This window comes from Callorhinus ursinus, unplaced genomic scaffold (assembly GCF_003265705.2).
Source record: "Callorhinus ursinus isolate GAN/ISIS: 27379988/994484 unplaced genomic scaffold, GSC_fseal_2.0 scaffold12, whole genome shotgun sequence".
NCBI lineage: Eukaryota > Metazoa > Chordata > Mammalia > Carnivora > Otariidae > Callorhinus > Callorhinus ursinus.
This window is the reverse complement of record NW_027397074.1, coordinates 79,768,356-79,787,109: the sequence shown is the minus strand read 5'-3', so window position 1 is coordinate 79,787,109 and position 18,754 is coordinate 79,768,356. Positions and strand designations below refer to the sequence as shown.

At 45.8% G+C, this 18,754-nt stretch overlaps 1 protein-coding gene across 2 annotated transcripts; it reads right to left on the bottom strand.

Annotated features, from left to right (window-relative positions):
* Positions 1–1,255: 1,255 nt before the first annotated feature.
* Positions 1,256–17,737, bottom strand: CASP2 (caspase 2). 2 transcript variants are annotated; one of them, XM_025854807.2, is made up of 11 exons: positions 17,570–17,736; positions 14,688–14,838; positions 14,232–14,399; positions 14,000–14,081; positions 13,315–13,409; positions 12,880–13,056; positions 7,537–7,665; positions 7,293–7,383; positions 3,896–4,045; positions 3,605–3,714; positions 1,256–3,469 (listed from the first exon to the last, which is right to left on the bottom strand). In XM_025854807.2, the coding sequence occupies exons 1-11, from the start codon at positions 17,641–17,643 to the stop codon at positions 3,338–3,340; spliced, it is 1,359 nt and encodes a 452-aa protein (XP_025710592.2). In that variant the 5' UTR covers positions 17,644–17,736; the 3' UTR covers positions 1,256–3,337. The 2 variants fall into 2 exon arrangements, with proteins under 2 accessions (XP_025710592.2, XP_025710594.2); XM_025854809.2 differs by lacking the exons at positions 1,256–3,469; positions 3,605–3,714; positions 3,896–4,045 and adding an exon at positions 7,143–7,207 and having other exon boundaries at positions 17,570–17,737.
* Between the last annotated feature and the right edge of the window lie 1,017 nt (positions 17,738–18,754).

Here is an 18,754-nt window from a genome sequence, read left to right as displayed (position 1 = left end):
AAAAAACGAGGAAAATGACTAGCTCGTGGGCGCACAGGGAGGGCTGACTGGGAAGGTGCAAGTGCTCCCTGGGCTGTGGCCATCATTACTGCGTTCCTCCTCCGACCAGACCAGACGCCTGCCCTGCCTGCCCCTCAAATCACGGCTCTGCTCTCTTGGCCCATGTTTCCTCTTCCCTCTTACAGGAAGCAGGAGGTAGGAGGGCAGCAGAGAAGGGCAGCCCCCAGCTCAGGGAGGGGGATAATTTTAGCAGAGAATCCCTGGCAGAGGTAGCGGGGGGGAAGGGAAGAGAGCTATGAAATTCAACCTGATACTCTCATTCAAGGGCGGGGTGGGAAGGTCACACAATCCGGGTCAGAAACCAGTGCCTCGCTCTGTAATTCTCAAACATACCACACCTCCAGAAAGCTTGCCTATGCTGGAAATGGGCACTTTGCTTACTCCCATGGCTCCAGTAATATCTTAACCTCTTCCGAGACTTTGCATCTCTTCCTCCCCTGAGGACGGTCCCTGCTTTCTCCTGCGGCGTAGCCAAGCAGCATCAGCAGGCTTTTCATGCCTTCCCTGTGTTCTTCAGCCAATTCTCCTCCCTCCACTTGCTGATATGCTTCAGCTCAACTTAATCTTTTTGATCTTCCTCCTCCTCCGTATCTCCCAACCACTTTCCCCCAGGTCCCACCGATGCTTCCTGCCAAGTTGTTCCTACAGAATTTCCCATCTCTTGTTAAGCCTCCTTGGTCCACGTGCGCTTGCACACTTGCCTCTCCAGGCACACACTTTGGATATGCTGCACCCCAAGAATTTCTCAACCTACAGAGCCCACTGCTTAGACCTCTTTCACGCTGCTCCGAGTTCTCTTACAGTCCATGGCCACTCTAGAAAACCTTAAAACCAACTTGGGACCATGTAGATTCTATAATCCTCACCATCCTCCAATTCCAGCCCAATCTCTTTCTCCAGCCTCCATCCCCTCATTTACATAATCCAGAACCAACACTGCTTGCTAATGACTCTTAGATCTCCTCTGATTTGAGAAATCCCAGTATGCCAGCTCTATTTTGGGTAGTTGCCTGTGGCCATGACAGCTGAGATGGGCCCCCACCTTTATATGTAACAAAGATTATGGCAGCAAGGGAAGGGTGTTCAGCTCTGGGTACACCTTGGGAGGTGGTGAGGAATGCTGTAAGGGGCCAAGCAAGTGAGAATATGTGAGCTTCGCAAGATTGTGTGTGGAAAAAGAGATGTCAGGCACACATCAGCAATAAATATGAGCATTTATTTGGCACCTGAAGGCAATATAAAATCCTGGCAGTGGGAAATGGAAAGGTTCTATCACCTAAATACTTCCATATGATACTGACCCAAGGGCAGGACTCAGCAACAAGTCTCCAAACCCCCCAGCTCACAGAAAAAGTATTTATTGAGCACCTGAACTACTACAGGCTAAGCACTGTGCCAGGGACCATGGGAGATGCAGACGACGTTGTCTGACACACGACATCTGTCTTCATGAGCTAGTAGTTATCAGTGGATAGAACAAAACACACAGAAAAACCTAGAGTATAAATACTAAACTGCGTATATTGTTTAAGGGAAATTTTGTCCAGAAGTAGGATTCTAGCTAGGGTTGCTTTCTTCCTTCCTTCACCCAAAAACATTTACTGAAGACCTACCATGTGCCAGGCACTGGGTATATAGTGGTGAACAAAAGAGACAGAGACAAGGTTTCTATCCTCAAGGAGCTTACACCCTAGTAGGGGAAACAGAAATGAACAAGTGAAGCCAGCAAATACGTGATTATAAATCATGCTAAGTGCAATGAAGAAATCAAACAGGACGTAGTAATAAAGAAACATGGAAGATTATTTAGAGATAGAATGGCCTAGGAAGGCCTCCACAAGGTGGCATTTAAGCTAAAAGTTGTGAGGAATGGAGCTCAGTAGACCCCAGGAGAGTATCTGCGATGGTCCAGGGCAGGAAAGAGCTCAGAATGTTTGAGAAACTGAGGATGGCACCAGGGCAATCACTTAGAGGGAGATCAGTCTTTAATGAGGTTCAAGGGGAAGGTAAGTTAGGAGTTTGCACACCACTTCAGGTGTAACAGAAATCTTAGCAGGGGAGTGACATGATCAGATTTGTATTTAAAAACCCAAAACCAAAATCTGTCATACAGAGATTAGATTGGCGGGGGCAAGAATGGAAGAACAAGAGAAGTCCCTGAAGAACAGGAAAAGCACAATGTATGGCACAGACACAGAAGGCTTCAGGGGGATACAGCACATACAGTGACAGCCTCAGATGGAGACCTGGGAGAAGGGAAAACAGGCCATATAAAATCAAAAGGGGATTTAATACTGAAACAGAAAGCAGGAACAAGCTACTACCTGATATCCGTGAGCAGCCGAATGATCCAATTAAGTAGTATTTTAGACAGATTTGGTGGCAGCAGTAACCAGGATGAGATGAAGGTGAAAGGGGAGAAACAGGAAGTAGGGAGATAACTACTAGGATGTTTTTTTTTTTTTTTTGGAAAAGGACATTTCAGAGGAAGCAAAAGATAAGGTGACAGGTTACAGCGTATGAGGAAGCATACCACTCTTATCTGCCTCTGCTAACACTCTCTCCCGAGGTTCCTCTCAGTAACCAAAGAGCGAGAGAGTAACTGATTAAGAAAACTCTGGAACTTCCCTGGGCAAGGATCAACGAGTTCCAGGGATAAGGTATCCAAGCTGTAACCTCTGAGAGGCTGGTTTCCTCGAGCCCAAAGGAGCCAACTGCGGAGCGGAGAACCTGGCCTTCCACTGGGTGGCCTTGTGGTCCCGACCACACCCACGGCAGCGGTGTGCCGCCAGTCCTGTTGGCCCTTTCGAGGCAAAATGGAAAACGTCTACGTTGAATCAGGACACCTTCCAAACTCTCAGTCTGGGATGAATGGGGTTGGAATATGAAAGAAAAAAAAAGACAGGAGATGGTCTCTGAAATGTCTTAGCTAACATAATAAAAGCAATTACCAAAGTGCTGTCTACCAAAGCCCTCGGGCCAGGAAGCAAACACAAGCGGCAGGGAAACCCGCATGCCCTCTCCCCATAAAGATGCTGTGTTCACAACATCATGGGCCAGGCTGCTCTGCTGTCGCAGCCTGTCTGGCCAGAGCCAGCTCTGCAGGGAGGGAGCCGCCACAGGAGGGACTGGCCTGTGGCCCGGCACGCCCAGGCGGAGGGTACAGGCGTGCTCCACAAGCCCCAAGGTTCCCAATCCCGGAGGGGGAAGAGAAACCGTGTGCCGGAAGAGGAGAGGCCCCATCAGGCCTCCACGCGGCAGGGCCACGGGGACGGCGTCACGTGGGAGGGTGGCCCGGGAACAGGTAGAGGTGGCGGCACAGGGTACTGCAGTACTCAGACATCTCCTTACAGCGGTGGAACTCCGTGCCAGGGGCGTAGCCCTCACGCTCCTTGATGAGCGCGTTCACCTGCAAAGACAGAAACCCACGGTCCCCAGGCTGAGCCTCTGGGCGCAAGAGGCAGGCTGGAGAGATGATGACAGCCAGGGCCAGGGTGGAGGAGGGCGGAACCCAAGCAGACGGAGCCCGAAGGAGGCGACTGACCTTCACGAGCATGTCAGCCACGTGCATGTCACAAGCCCTCTCAGAGAACACCTGGGTGAGGGCCTCAATGTACCAGGAACCCCGTTTGGTGTTCCGCATGGCAGCAGTGCCTGCAAGAAGGACGGAGTCTCCCACAGTGTGAAGGTCACGGCACAGCTCACACGGCTGGACGACCCAAACTCGACTTCTACGGCACCCTGTACCCTCCCCCTTCAGAGACCCCGGGGGGGGGGGGGGGGGAGGGAAGGTGCGCGTCTCCACGTCTGACTTCCCTCTGGGAGCTCCGAATACCTCTGAGGCAGGCATAGCCACAGATCATGTCTGAGCGCGTGGGCAGTCGGGTCTTCAGCAACTCCTCCCTGCTGGCGTCACTCTCCTCACACTCAGAGGATCCGGTGTGGTTCTTTCCATCTTGCTGGTCCACCCCACGGTCCGTTTCATCTGTAGCAAAGGCAGACAGAATGGACAGAGATGTTATTTCCTCCCGTGGCTCTTGGGCCTGCCACAGGCAAGCCGGAGTTCCCTGCCACCTGACTGGGAAGAGCCATTTCCAGCTGCTGCCTCCAAATCTCTGGCTGACGAATTAAAGGAAAAAAAAATCATTACTCCCATTCCTGCCCAGCACGCAGCCATTATCAGGGAGACACCCAGAGGCCCGGCGCCATGCTCAGTCATCTGCACATACATGAGGTCTGAGCTTCATCCACTCTGCGCAAGATGGAAAGTGCTGATCAAACACTCCTTGTAAACAGAACTAAAAATCCTATGTCCATAATTTATTTGTTCAATTAGCAATAGACCTGGAAGTCACAGTGCTTTTTATGACAATACACAATTAAATACTGACAATTCAGTTTTGTATATAAATAAGAAAACCAAGTTAATAACCCAATGATTACTACATGCATGCTATGTAAAAATCACCTCAAATCTATGTATCAATAAAAAAATTTAAAAAACCCTAAATGGGATCAGTTTCTAAGTCTCTGGTATTTTTAAGTTATTTACTCCTTATTAATTTCATAAGCCAAATTGTGGCAGCCATCGAAGTTTTAAGAGAAATTTGTAAAAGGAAAAATGTAAAAATTGGGATAATTTGACTTTTCTTCTATATGATTGAAAAAGAACATCATTAATCAATTTTAGCAGTTTTCAACATACCCTGACTACATGTCCAACCTCCTGACCCAGGCCTTACCTATGCCCAGATATATTTTTATCCGGATGTTGCAGTTTTATTTTGGAGGTGGGTGGGGATGCGGTCAGTAGGAAAAAGAGACAGGGAGGGCACACAGCCCAACAAACCACAGATAAGAGAGCAAAGTCTTTTACAGTATTCCTGCTCCATGCAACACTCGAGAGAGCCCAAAAGGCAAGTGAAGCTCGAAGAACTATGGGGAAATGACCAAAATTCACTGATCCCCAAAAAAGTTACTGAGCAACTGCCATGTGCCAGGCACTATTTCACATTAAGCCTTAGGGATGTAAAGATTCCTGCCCTTATGGAGCTCACACTCCAGGCAACTGGGGAAGGGAGAGTAATTTTACAGACATCAGTTATATTAACGAAGTACAACAGAGGACAGGTGAGCTCAAATCTTCAAAGGTCATCTCTGGAAGGATTTAATTTTAAGAGAGAAGATTCAGATTACCCCAGAAAAGAGCAATTTCTCCTATCCAGATCTGATACTGTATATATATCTCTGAACATAGGAAGAGAAAATGATCATAAATGTCTTTATTTCATTTTATTTTGCCAGTAATACCTCCTGAAGGAAATAGGCCAAGCTAAATGTGTCCCTCAAGGAAAAGGAAACTTCTTTCTTGCCTTCATGTCTCAGATCTATTAATCAATAAGTGTTATTGCTTCTTCCAGTAACACAATATCCCATCTGTTTTCTGTATGACTGCTACAGTTTTTGAGGAGATTAATTTTCATCCCTTCATTCAATATTTATTAAGTGCTACCATGTATCAGGCAGTGCCCTGGGCCTGGACATCCAGCTGGTGAATAAACACTAAGCTCCTGTCCTCACATACTCTTTCCTCGCTGCAGCTCCCCAGCCTGGTCATCGTCCTGGAAAAGAATCCATCACATTAATTTTTTGAGCTCCAACAGCTCCACACTATTATCTGCTGAAGTCCAAAATCTGTCTGACTAAAGGTTAGCTGGATGGACGGATGTACTGCCTGTAGCCAGCCTTATGTTACTACACACCTAGATGCCACGCCTTTAAGTCGGCTCCCGGCGGACTTCTGGCCCAGCACAACATTCTGGGGGAGGGAAGGGGGTGTCCTTTAGTCCTGGTGTGTGTGTCATCTTGTACCCATTTCCTCTGAAAGGCCCTACATTTACTACTCCATACCTATGTAGATTTTATCCTTCTGGGTCCAAATTAAGCCTTACCACATTAAAATACTTACTACATGTCTTCAAACTAAGCCAGCTTAAAACAATCTATTCCCTACTGCTTACTCCTTCATATGTATGGCTTGTATCTCATTAATTTCCCCCTTGCTTGAGGCCTCTGAATTATTCTCAAGCTACTTCATGTATACTTGCTTTACCTTTCTAGTAATTGGTAGGCTCTTTCAAGAGACATTTTCTTTTCCCCTTTTTTTTAGATAGCAGCAGTTTGAGAGACCACACATTTTCTTTTGCTTTTGTGATAGTATCCTAGTCATGTTGTAGGACCTTAATAAATTATATCCTTTGGTGATATTAGGAAGATATCAACAATGTTAACCATTTACATTTGTTGAACACACGAGAGGAAAAGACATTATTTGAATGTTAGGACAAAGTGACTTTAAACCAAACTATAAGCCCCTTGAGGGCACTGACCATAGTGTAACAGTCACGGCTGGCCTTTTCTGTGGATTGACTATGAGCCTACGGTGCTAATAAGCAAGCTCTTCGTATGTATTATTCCATTCAATTATCACAACCACCTTATGAAGTACGTCTGATCGCCACCTACATTTTATATGGAGGAAATTAAGGTGGAGGGACATCAAGTAACTTCTCTAACTTGATATAAATAGTCAGTGGTTAGAGCTTTTAATTATTACTGCTTCCCTCTGGGAGAAGAAGTGCGCCCGCATGTCTTGGAGCCTAGTCTTGGCATCCTGGCTCTTAGAGGGTAAGAGACTGCATTCGAGAAAGAAGGCGGAAGCAGCTCAAGGATGAGTGAGAGCCAGAGCCTGGCTTGAGGCTTCTGCACTGCTGGCCTGCACGGTACACGGAGAAGCCGAGAAGGGGGCAGATGAAAAGAGAAGAGGGGAAGAGGGATGGAGAAAGGAAAAGAGGAAGGGTACGAAGGGAGAGAGGAAGAAGAGACAGACAGAAGCTCCTTAACTGCACTGAGTGACAAAGACAAGCACACCGGAGTTAAGAGCACAGAAGTGAGAGTTCTCGGGAGAGAAGGCGAAGGCACCCGTAAGGAGTCCTGAGAGGAGGGTGTGGTGGTGCAGAGCTGTCCAACCTGAGAGCCTTGGGCTGCCCAAGCCCCAGCACACCCCATGCATCGGGAGACACTTACAGAGCAAGAGAGGCCGTGGCAGCAGTGAACAGAAGGAGGTGCCCAAGGGATCCAATAGCACCTGAGAGGAGCAAACAGGAAAGTGAGAGCTGGTGGGAGGCTGCCCAGGAGCCACCACCCAGGTGCTGATCGGCCAGGGCACTCACCTCCACGGCAGGCCTGGATGAAGAACATTTTCGGCTTGTTCTGAAGGTTTGGGCAGCTGGCGTTGTCAAAGAGCCGAAAAACCTCTTGAAGCTGCCAGAAAGAAAGAAAAGAGGAGGGAGGTTAAGTAGACCGTAGGCCTTCGTGAGGCCTACATGTACCACAGCAGCCGTTACTGGAGAGACGGGCCAGCAGGAGGGGAGGGGGCCTAGCGTGAAGAGCTGTCAGCCACAAGACGACACACACCTGAAGCAGTCTGCCATCCACACCATAGATGCCTCCCTCCACACCGTGAGAGAGAAGCGCCACGATACAGGAGTCAGTGACACGGTGGGCAGGTAACTGGGCAAAATTCTGAAGTTTCTCTTGCATTTCCTAGAGAAAAAACACCTTTTAGTGTTGTTCACTGCAGTCTGCACCAACATAAATCTTTCTTTGGTGTCTGAAACCCTAAGCCATTACAAGAAAAAATGTTTTCTGTATATTACTGTGGTCAATGAGAAGTCAGAGACCCTAGGAGAGGCCAAAAAAGCTACAGACTCATCAGAAAAATGCATGACTTCAGACACAGAATTCTGAATATAATTTCACAAAATCCAGACTCACTCTGTTAAGAACACCTGGACTAAACCAAGTTACTAATAAAGCTAGTTCATGAGCTAGTTAACTTTATCCACTCCTCAATCATCAACCCGATCCTTTTTTCTAGAGCATATAAATGGCACAAAGGGGACCACCAACTGAGCTATGAATGAGTAAAATACCTTTCCAGCCATAAGGAAATAAACCGTTCTGACAAAGGGCAAATGGAATCATGATAATAGAGAATAATAGTACTTTCATGCTGTTTTCGGTCTGAGATTTTAAGTTCCCAGAGACATGATGGTATCTGCATAAAATGCTCCATTCACGGAAGAGCACACTGTCTGGAGAACTCTGCACAGGGCCATGGCTACATACATGGGCTACAGGATCAGACAGACCTAGGTTTGACCCCTGGGTTCACAAACTGGAACCAGTTATTAGGCCCTTCAAAGCTCTAATACTCGTTTTGTAAGAAGATAATTAAGAGTAAATTTTCTCCAACTTCATAAAGATTAAATGAAATACTACAGAGAAAGGATTTATAACGATGTCTGGCACATACTGCAAAGTTCTGCCATTATGATAATGTGCATATCTAACAAGGAGTAGCAATGTTATTTTTTCAAAGAAACCTACTACTGGCCAATCTTGTAATCCAACTTAAGGATCTTCTCTATGGTGCACCAGGTTGCCATACACGAGTATCACTCTACCTTAAGCATTTGGCCCATCCAATGGAAGGTTATACAAAATAGTAAATAATCTGATACAAACTATTAAACCTACGTCTTCCTCTACAACCCAAGAAGTCTGAGTGGTCTCTCCTATTTGAGACCAGAAGAAAGAAAATAAGTTCATTTTACTATGAATTTTAGTGAACTCTAATGAGTGTAACGATAGCAAACCAGGCAGGACAGTTATAGCAGAGCTTTACTTAACAGTTACCAGGTGCAGCTCCCAATAAAAAGCACACTTGTGTAATACACTGCAGCGGTTCTGGAAACTTGCAAGAAATGCAAAGTTTTGGGTCCCAGCAAACTATGTTTTAATAAGCTCTCCAGGTGATTCCGACACGCTAAATTTGAGAACTACTGGTTTATTTGTTTGGAATACTTCTGTTTGCAGATAACTGAGAAAATTATATAGAAGACTTGAAAGTCTGTAACTGAACTGGAAATGAAGAAACTGGCTTTACTGAAAAGTATGTACGCTTTCTGGGCAAAGAGAAGCCAATCATAATATTGGATATCTTAAGGTAATAAAAAGATATCCAGAACTCATTTAGTTCAAGAATATATAATCTCAAAAGAATACAGAAGTATGAATGTTCTTCTGGAGTTGGCCATAATAGAATTTTTTTTTAAGATTTTACTTATTTATTCGAGAGAGAGAAAGAGCGGGGAGTGGGGGGGTGGGGACACAGAGGAGCAGAGGGAGAGAAAAAGCAGACTTGCTGCTGAGCAGGAAGCTCAATGGACCTGAGGGATCATGGGGGGAAGCCTGAAAACCCTGGGATCATGACCTGAGCTGAAGGCAAACGCTTAACCAACTGAGCCACCCAGGCGCCCCTTTAATAGAATTTTAATCCAGAGTAGTTGATGTTAATTTTGCTGGAAGAAGGCAATAAAAATGTATATTTGGCATCTACTCATGAGCATTTTGAACTTAAGTGAGACTCTTAGGTCAGTAAATAGAGGACAACAAAGCCCAAAGTAAGAACACACACACTCAGTAATCAAATTTAATAGTACTAAACTGATAACTGGGCGTTAATTCATTTGGGGGAAATTTTTCCAAAAGTAGATAGCTTCAAATAGGATCTCTAGATTTATTTCTGATAAAATTACAGTACTTCTAAAAATAGCACGGTTTTTAACTCTTGCCTGGGTTTTTGGCTGGAGGTTGGGGGACACAAGGGAATAAACTATAAACCCTCTGAGATGATATGCAAAATTTTATGGCTAGCTGCATTTTCCAGGGATGACCCATAGAGCATCCTTACATTTTCAAGGCAGTCTGTGTCCCAGATGCAAGTTAAAAATCAATACCACATGGTAAAAGGAAATTTGCCACTTTAAAATGTATCTCCTTTCCTAATATATGATAAATTGTAATTCTAGAACTAATAACCTCAGGAGGGAGGCACAGTGACAGAAGACTTTGATGACAAAGAGAAAAACTGAAAACCTACATAAGCAGTGAGAATACCACTGGTGTACTGTCCAGCACCGTCAAGTGAAGAGGGTTATCTAAGACTGTACTACTTCAAATTTTTAAATGCAATTATTTCTAAAGTCAAAAGGTATAATGGGGGGAAAAAGGATCTTAATTTTTTTGGTTCTCTTTGGTCATCAAATAATCATATGATTAAAGAGTTGAGTCTCCGGAGAAGTCCTACCAGGAAGAAAGTACTCTGTGCAGATGCCCAAAGAACCAAATTATCATACCCATTGTAACTAACTACTTGGGATTTTTTTAAAATTTTTATTGTTATGTTAATCACCATACATTACATCATTAGTTTTTCAGGTAGTGTTCCACGATTCATTGTTTGTGCATAACCCCCGTGCTCCACGCAGAACGTGCCCTTCTTAATACCCATCACCAGGCTAACCCATCCCCCACCCCCCTCCCCTCTAGAACTCTGGTTTTAACTGTATTGGAGAAGTCGATAGGCCACAGCTGGAAACCTGGCTTTGCAACATCCTCCTCACATTTCTGACTCTCCAGAGCTGAGGACAAGGCTACACAGGGAGGGTTCTATTCCAAGGTCCAGAGCTGAGGACAAGGCTACACAGGGAGGGTTCTATTCCAAGGTCCAGTCCTTGCCTTCTGCTTTTGTTACTCTACTCTCCTCAAAGATTGCATACTCTCATCCCTTAAAGTATTTCTCCTACACAGGTAATGCCCAAATTTACATTTTTGGCCCTGACTTCTCGGAGACCCTCAATTCCTTACTTAATTTTTCGACCTTCTTCCATTTGCAGTCATTCAACCACCCGATAGTACAATCATGCCATTATGTTATTTTCTACAAATATTCTTTCCCTCTTGGTCCACTATTCTGTCCAGGCTCCCAATATCTGGTATTGGCATTATATCAACTCCAAACTGGATTCCCTGCCACTGGTCTCTTACTTCATTCTTTTCAATGGTGCTTTGAATCATCACTGTGAATTTATCACCTTTCTGTTAAAAAAAAAATTACTAATGGTTTTCTAAAACAAGGAAGTTCAAGGCCCTGGCATTCTGATCCCTTTATCTCCAATCTTATTTTTGGCGCTCCTTTGCCCTACGCAATTGGTTTACCCTAATGCCCGTAACATCACACACACATTTCCCCTCTCTCAGCTACTCTCCCTGTCTAGGACCCCTTCACCACTCCTCTGTGCTTAGTGGCTTCTTTCAAGGCCAGCTCAAGTCTCACACCGTCCATTTACCCTTCCGACCAGATCTACCCAGGGGACTGTTTCTTTCTTTTTTTAAAGATTTTATTTATTCATTTGACAGAGAGAGACACAGTGAGAGAGGGAACACAAGCAGGGGGAGTGGGAGAGGGAGAAGCAGGCCCCCCACCGAGCAGGGAGCCCGATGCGGGGCTCGATCCCAGGACCCTGGGATCATGACCTGAGCCGAAGGCAGCCGCTTAACCAACTGAGCCACCCAGGCGCCCCTGTTTCTTTCTTTTAACTACTGTAGAAGACACTGTCTACTCCTGCTTGGTCCTTCAGAATATAAGGGGAAGTACTCCCATTTTTGCTGATGTCAAGACTCCTCATCTAACTGATGTCCTTTGAATTTCAGAATCACATTAAAAAAAAATTTATATAGAAAACATAGTCCCCCACCATTATAAAGTGCTCAAAATTAATTAATTTTTAAAGTAAGCTCTCCGTCCAGCGTGGGGCTTGAACTCACAACCCCAAGATCAAGAGTCACATGCTCTTACACAATCATTCTCACAGAAGATAGCTAAGATACAAAAATAAAGACCACAGACAATGCTGAGGACAAAACAGATTCCCTACCTTAACAAATCAAAGGGAATTTCCTAGAAACTTTGATTTTACCACTGACATTCCCAAAGGCAAGTTTAAGAAAGTGCTATTATTCTGGAATCAAAATGATTCCCGGGGATGGGGGAAATAGGTGATGGGGATTAAGGAGTGCACTTGTCAAGGTGAGTACAGAGTAACATACAGAAGTGTTGAATTACCATATTGTATACATGAAACTGTTTTAACACTGTTTGTTAACTGGAATTAAAATTAAAACTTTAAAAAAAAAGAGGAAAGGGATGGAAATGGGAAAAAAAAAAAGAATCAGTACCTACTTACCAATAGGCTATTATCAATTTCAACACAGAAATACCTAAAGGTAACTAAGTCAGCAGTATAGCTCAGTAATTGGGGTTAACAGGGAATAATAATAGATAATGAAAATGCTTCTGAGTTGCAGGAATCTAGCCTAGAAGTAATCGCCCCTAAGATCTTTCTTGTGGTCACAGAGCTGGTAAGAGGAAGGAATTTCCCCATGTTAACTCATTAAGCTGCCACAGACGGTTCTAGCAAACTTCCATTTGCAAGAATGTCATCTGCCAAAGTAATCTTTTGAACAATAACTGGACTTGTAAGCAACAATATCAAATCAAGACGTAAATGTCCTGGGTCGCCCTGGCTTATAGATATCTTTCCTGATTGGCTGGCTGAATCTCAGAGGCTCCTCACATCCTGAGTGACTGGGAATCAAGTCTCTGAATATCTAAGAGTAACAACCCGACCTGGGACTGGTATTACTCAAGGAGAGCACACTGACCCTGAGAAGTTAACAGTGAAGCAGCTGGTTGTCCCTTTTTTTTTTTTTTAACTAGATTGCAAGGTGAGACATAGAACAGGATGAGTAAAAAGGTAAGGAGGAGAAAGTAACCTATCCAGTGGGCAGAAGAGCAGAGGAGGTGCCTGGCCCCAGTGTTGCCCAGCTCTCCCCTGTACACATTAGATGTACCTGTGCAGTCTGGTCAAGTAGAACATGGACTTTGTAGCCCAAGAGCTTGAAGAGGGTGACCAGAGTGCTGTGGTCCACATCCCCTCCAGAGCGAAATTCCAGGTCTTTCTCTCCAGTGAAGTGCACATTGCTCAGCACCAGTGCCAAGCCACGAGGCCGAGACCGCAACCGATAGGCCTGGCGGGGAGGGGGAGCCAATTAGAGCTTCTTATGGACAGAAACTGTTTCCCCAACTGAACGAGACATCAAAGAAAACAAAGCCATCATATTCTTGCTCACCCCACCGTCTATATAGAGAAACGCCCAGAGAAGATAGCCAATCAGTACTGACTTTCTGACCAACAAAACAAGGAGATATATATGTGAACTAAATTCAGGTGCCCAGGAAGGGTGTCTCATTTCCCAACTTTTCCTCTTGCATTCTGTAGGACTCACCAGCTGGTGGTGTGTTTGATAAAACTCGGGAGTGCAAGGCTTCACCTGAAGGCATGGAGGACCATCTCCGTTGTCTAGGGAGTGTTCCACAATATCTATGGCAGAGAGAGCCCAAAAACTAGTGTACAATCTATGTGTCAATCCCAGTACTTCATTATAACCTAAGGCACCCTGCTGAACTGCGGTTTTAATAATTAATGGTTTTGCTCACTCCGCTATATTAGAAGATCCATGAGGCCAGAGACCCTGTCTGCTTTTGCTCACCACTGGATCCTCTGCACTTAGCCCACACAGAGTAGTGCTTAACCCCACTGAATGACTGGATGGGATATCTGATAAAAGCCTTGTTCTAATCACTAGGCTACTCAAGTCAGCAGGCTAGTGGCCTACAATGTAGTCTCTTCTCATCCTAAAATAACAGCTTTAAGGAGCCAGGCCAGTCATGTGGAGGAATTTCCTACCTGTACCAGTTGCTCTAAGGACTAACTGCCATAAAAAAATCATCTGTGACGGAAGGGAAGCAGGCCCAATCAATACCCCATCTAAACTCTCCGGCTAGTCCCTAACAAATTCACCAAGGAGACTGTTCCCAGTATGAATGAAAACAGGTATTGTGCTAGGGCAAAGTCAGATGCCAATCAAGAAAAAGTCAATCTGTGGGATGTGTTATCCCATCAATTCTCACCTGGAGACAGGCGGAGCTGCTTGTGAGGGGGACAGGACTCACACATCGGGAAGGGGAGACTCAAGTCGTAGTCACAGCTCAACTGTAAGAAATCAGGACCCACCACGCCAGGCCTTAGGGAGATGGTCCAGTGTGAACAAAACCATAATCTAGTCTCCCCCACCCTATCTCAAAAATTCCTTTCCCACCAAACTAACCCTTCTCAACACACCACATGTCTAGGGCTCCATACCGGTGGGAGTGCATGCGGAAGACCAGAGAGGGTTGTGAGCAACAGATCCTCCAGGTGACCCTGCTTGGTTTCCCTCAGGGCCACACAGAAGGCATCAAAAGCCTGGGGACCCCTCTTGGGCAGCAAGTTGAGAAGTTCCACATTTTGGCTGAAACTGCCCACTTTGGCCTAAGATAAAAGAATACAACATGAAATCATATTTACTTATTCAGCTCTAATTCTGTTTCACCAGATGACCTTCTAGTTATCTCAAGAATCCTTTTATAGGAAAAATATATGATTGGGGGAAGTCTTTCCTATTATTCTTAAATTATGTATGTTTTCTGTTAAGGGCTTTAGGGTAGAAGGGCATTTTCATTTCCTTAGTAAGGTTCTACATGTAGAACCTCATCATGTTCTGTTCCTACTCCTATGACCAATGTACTGACTTGGCGTTTCTCTTTTGCTTCCCAATACCTGAATGTGCTCTCTCATTTCCAAGGTGATGATGTCCTTCTCCAGGAGGTGCTCTAACAGTTCACTCAGCAACAGTTGTTTGGCTAGCACCACTCGGTTCTTTTTCAGTGCTTCCTGATGGTCGGGATGCATGCCACACATTCCCAATATCCTACAGATAAAAGGCAGAGAGGGAAAAGCTGTCAAGTACAAGATTTGGCACAGAAGAGTGGAGTGGAAGAGGTGTGAGCAGGAAGAACAAAAAGAATGGGACTTACAAGAACCAATATTAGGCATAGCTGGTTAAAATCAAAGTAGTATTAAGCAGTAACACACTAATCATAAGGAAATAATGTATAATTTTTTATGGCGTACATTCCACCGAGACCATCTTCTGAGACAAATAGTCTGTCCAGGGGAGGGAAGTACCTACCTTGACAAAAATAATAGACACGAAGGAAGGAATACTCCTCTGACAGACCAATTTCAATTAAGAGATTATTCCAGAAAACCTTTCACATTATTTATCTAGGCTGCTAAAAATAATATGAGTTAAGATGATCCTGGGTGAGGAAGAAAATAATTTGATACAATGGCAAAAGCTCAAGCCAATGGCTGGCTTTAATAGGAAAAAATGAGACAGGCCGACACACACACATTACTCTCTAGCCCACTTCTACCAATTATACCTGTGGTCTTCAAAACTTTAGTTCCTATGACAAAATGACACTAGAAATAATCAGAATCCTGTAAAAATTAAGAACTGAGTAAGTAGCAAGTATGACAGAAAGAGTAGATAAATGACAAACACAATCAACATAACTTGAGATCACTTGAAAGAGTTAAAGCATAAAGGCTAAATTGTTTTGGTAATTTATTAGGCATGTCTTTATTTCAAGGATTCTTTGGTTTTGTTATTGGTTTGCAAAGAGATCAGCTTCTGTTTATGAATTTTAAAAATCCCATGTCCAGCAAATATCATCTCTGTGCCTAGTTTATATAAATGCAGAGCTCCACAGCTTAGTCAGTTTCCAAAAACATGACAACAATAAGGGCCTGATGGCAGTGAGAAAGGGATGAGGTAACAGCTTCAGTTTATAACTTAAAAACTACAGGGGTGCCTGGGTGGCTCAGGTCATGATCAGGGGGTCCTGGGATCGAGCCCCGCATCAGGCTCCCCCGCTCAGTGGGAAGCCTGCTTCTCCCTCTCCCGCTCCTCCTGCTTGTGTTCCCTCTCTTGCTGTGTCTCTGTCAAATAAATAAATAAAATCTTTTTTAAAAAAAAAGACTATTTAAAAATGCATACTGATTTCAAAGATGTTAAAATGTGTGTGTGTGTGTAGGGGGGTAATGGGCATCTTAATACCATGCATTTATAGGATGTACTTGGCTTAACTCTAGGTTACAGGTTTATAGAGGAGTGAAAGGCAGAGTCCTGAAATTGCTGAAAGAGATCCAAGAAGATGGCATGTGGGACCCTGAGGCAAAGAAAGCTGTAAAACATTCCCAAGGCTTGAAGCAGCCAACCAGGGTTAAATTTGGGATTTGGGACAGTGATGTCTGAAACTCCATTTTAACTTCAGGTTTCTGTTCTCTAGAAATACTCCTGTGACCCCAAACTTTCAGTAGAAACCTGCTACAATACAACTAGAGAAATCAAAAAACCCATTTAAGAATCACCTTAGAAAACACCAAAGCAGTAACAATGATGGCATACAGGAAACTGGTAAAAATGTTATTAGACCAACAGCAAGACATCACAGCTGAATGCTGGCTACGTATCATTGGTGGGGCAGGTTTACTCAAGTTTCTTCTCTTAATTTATCAGTAGCGTTTTCTCCTTAAAACTTTCTCCTCCCTTCGTTTCCCTACTATTCTCTCCAGTTCCTCTCTCTGCCTACAATGTTCCTTTCCTTTACAAGATCCTTAACCTGCCCTAAAACGTTGACATTCCATTAGGCAGCCCCTCAAAGAGCCTCTCCCTATTTAATCTCATCCATACACACGATTTACTAATTCACTCCTGGTTCTTGACTCTTTCAAGTTCTAGACTTAAATTTTCAGTCAGTAACTCATTAGGTTTCATCTGAGGCATTATCCATTCTCCACACCTGCTCCTTCCTGTATTCCACTTTAGGGTGAAAATCTCAAATAGGAACTTTTCCCAAAATAACCATGATCACCTAGAACTTCAGGACCAGCTGGAAGGGGAGGAAGGAGAGGAGAAAAGGACACAAAGGGAATTCTTAAGTCTTGATTCTGTCTTTCTGCGGGTTCTGGCTCCAAAGTCCTAAATTGACCTTCTGGGTCTAGACCACGAGGCATTAAGATGTTACCCTGGGTGATGCTTGCCATGAAGTCATATAACTGGGGCAGAGACGGAGACACACTCGGAGTCTCGGAACCACCTTGTCCTTTCAAAGTACTCAAACCCCAAAGCCTGTGTCGACTGCTTTGAAAACCTGATCATTACACCCAAAGCAATGCGTGTCGTGATATAGCCAATCCAAGTCAAATGCACATCAGGCAGTATCTCGGGGTTTGCAAGTCTCGTCCGTTTTATTAAGGGGACAAAGTAAAGTTCCTCATAAAAGAATAAGGGGAAGGAAAGGATGGAGAATCTTTAAGAGAAGCCGAGATCTGGCAGGACTGGAGAGCTCCTTCTGTTCAGAGCCCCCTTGGGTTGGACAAAGCAAACTGGGGCGGTCGGCTCGCGAGGAACAAGGCCGACAGGAGGCCGCCGCACGCGCGCCCCTCGGGGGCTCAGCCCGGCCTCCCACCCTTGGCTGCAAGGGCGGTCACGGCTGCTTCCAGGGACTCCGAGGGCTGGGGACGCCAGGGCCATGACCCGCATTCCCCTCCCTGGGCCTCACGAAGGACCTCTGCGACCCCCTTTCACTTACCTGCGCCCTCTGTCAGCGGCCATTGGCGCCTTTCGCTGCAGGGCAGGCCGAGAGCCCGCGCTCGGCGCCGCCATTTACCGCTTTTCCCGGGCTGTGCGCGAACCGCCCACAATCCAAACAAACCGAAAGCCCTCCCGCCCTCTGCATCCCTACCCCGTCCGCCAGCGCACGACGCGCCTGCGCGCTACTCCTCCTAGCTCCACCCCTACGCGAGGCCTGCCCCGCCCCTGCCGTCCCCGGTGCGCGCGCAGGCACAGAGCCCTCGCGCTGGATGTGCCGTCCAATGGGGTGAGAGAGCGCGCTTGGCGGAAAGGGAAGGGGCGGGGGGAAGCGTGGAGCCGCTTCGTCCTACGCGGGAATCCGATTGGTCGTTGGTTCCCGCGGAAATCACGGCTCGCTCTCCGGCACCTCCCACCCTGCCTCACCCGCCTATTGGAAGCACTCTACGAAGACCGGTTTGGCCGGACTTTTGACTTTATTGAACTATTGGGGCCAGGGTAAGGATGAGATGGAGAGCACTGGGAGGCGTTAGATACCGCACAGTGGATGAATGCCTAAGTGGGGGGCACACCCCTGAGGAGGGTGGGTCATCGATGGTTGGGCCGCTCCCAGTGGCTAAAACCTGCGTCACAGCCACAGCACGATTCCAGAAAATCCGGTGTTCTGTTGGGATCCGAGGAAGCCGGACCAGGGGACTGGGGTAAAACCCTGTGGTCAGAGCGCAGGGGTGAGGCTTAACGGTTAGACACCGTGCGGGTGGCTCCAGCGCTTCATAGGTGATTCAAGAGGGAGCCTTAGCTACTCCGCCACCCCTCGCCAAGCTCCTGTTTTATCCTTTCTTGGCCCTCATCCACCCGTCTCAAAATCGGAAGCCCCTCCCCCTGGGGCAGTTTACTCCACTACTTCCCGCTAGGAAGCACTAGAGACTGCTCTTCAGCCCCTGGGCAGAAACTGCTCCCTACCTGGAGCACGGGCTGTCGCAGCTTTGATTAGTTTTGCTTATCCAGGAGGCTGGGCACACTCTTGGGCACACTCAGCCCACACTGTCTGCAGACACAACCATTCCACCATTCTGTCTATAGGAAGTCTCCCACCTCTGTCCAGCAGTTGTCCAAGATAGAGATTGAGAGATTTTGTGGAGGACCTTGTAATTGAAAATACAATAGGATTTGGGATCAGAAGAGT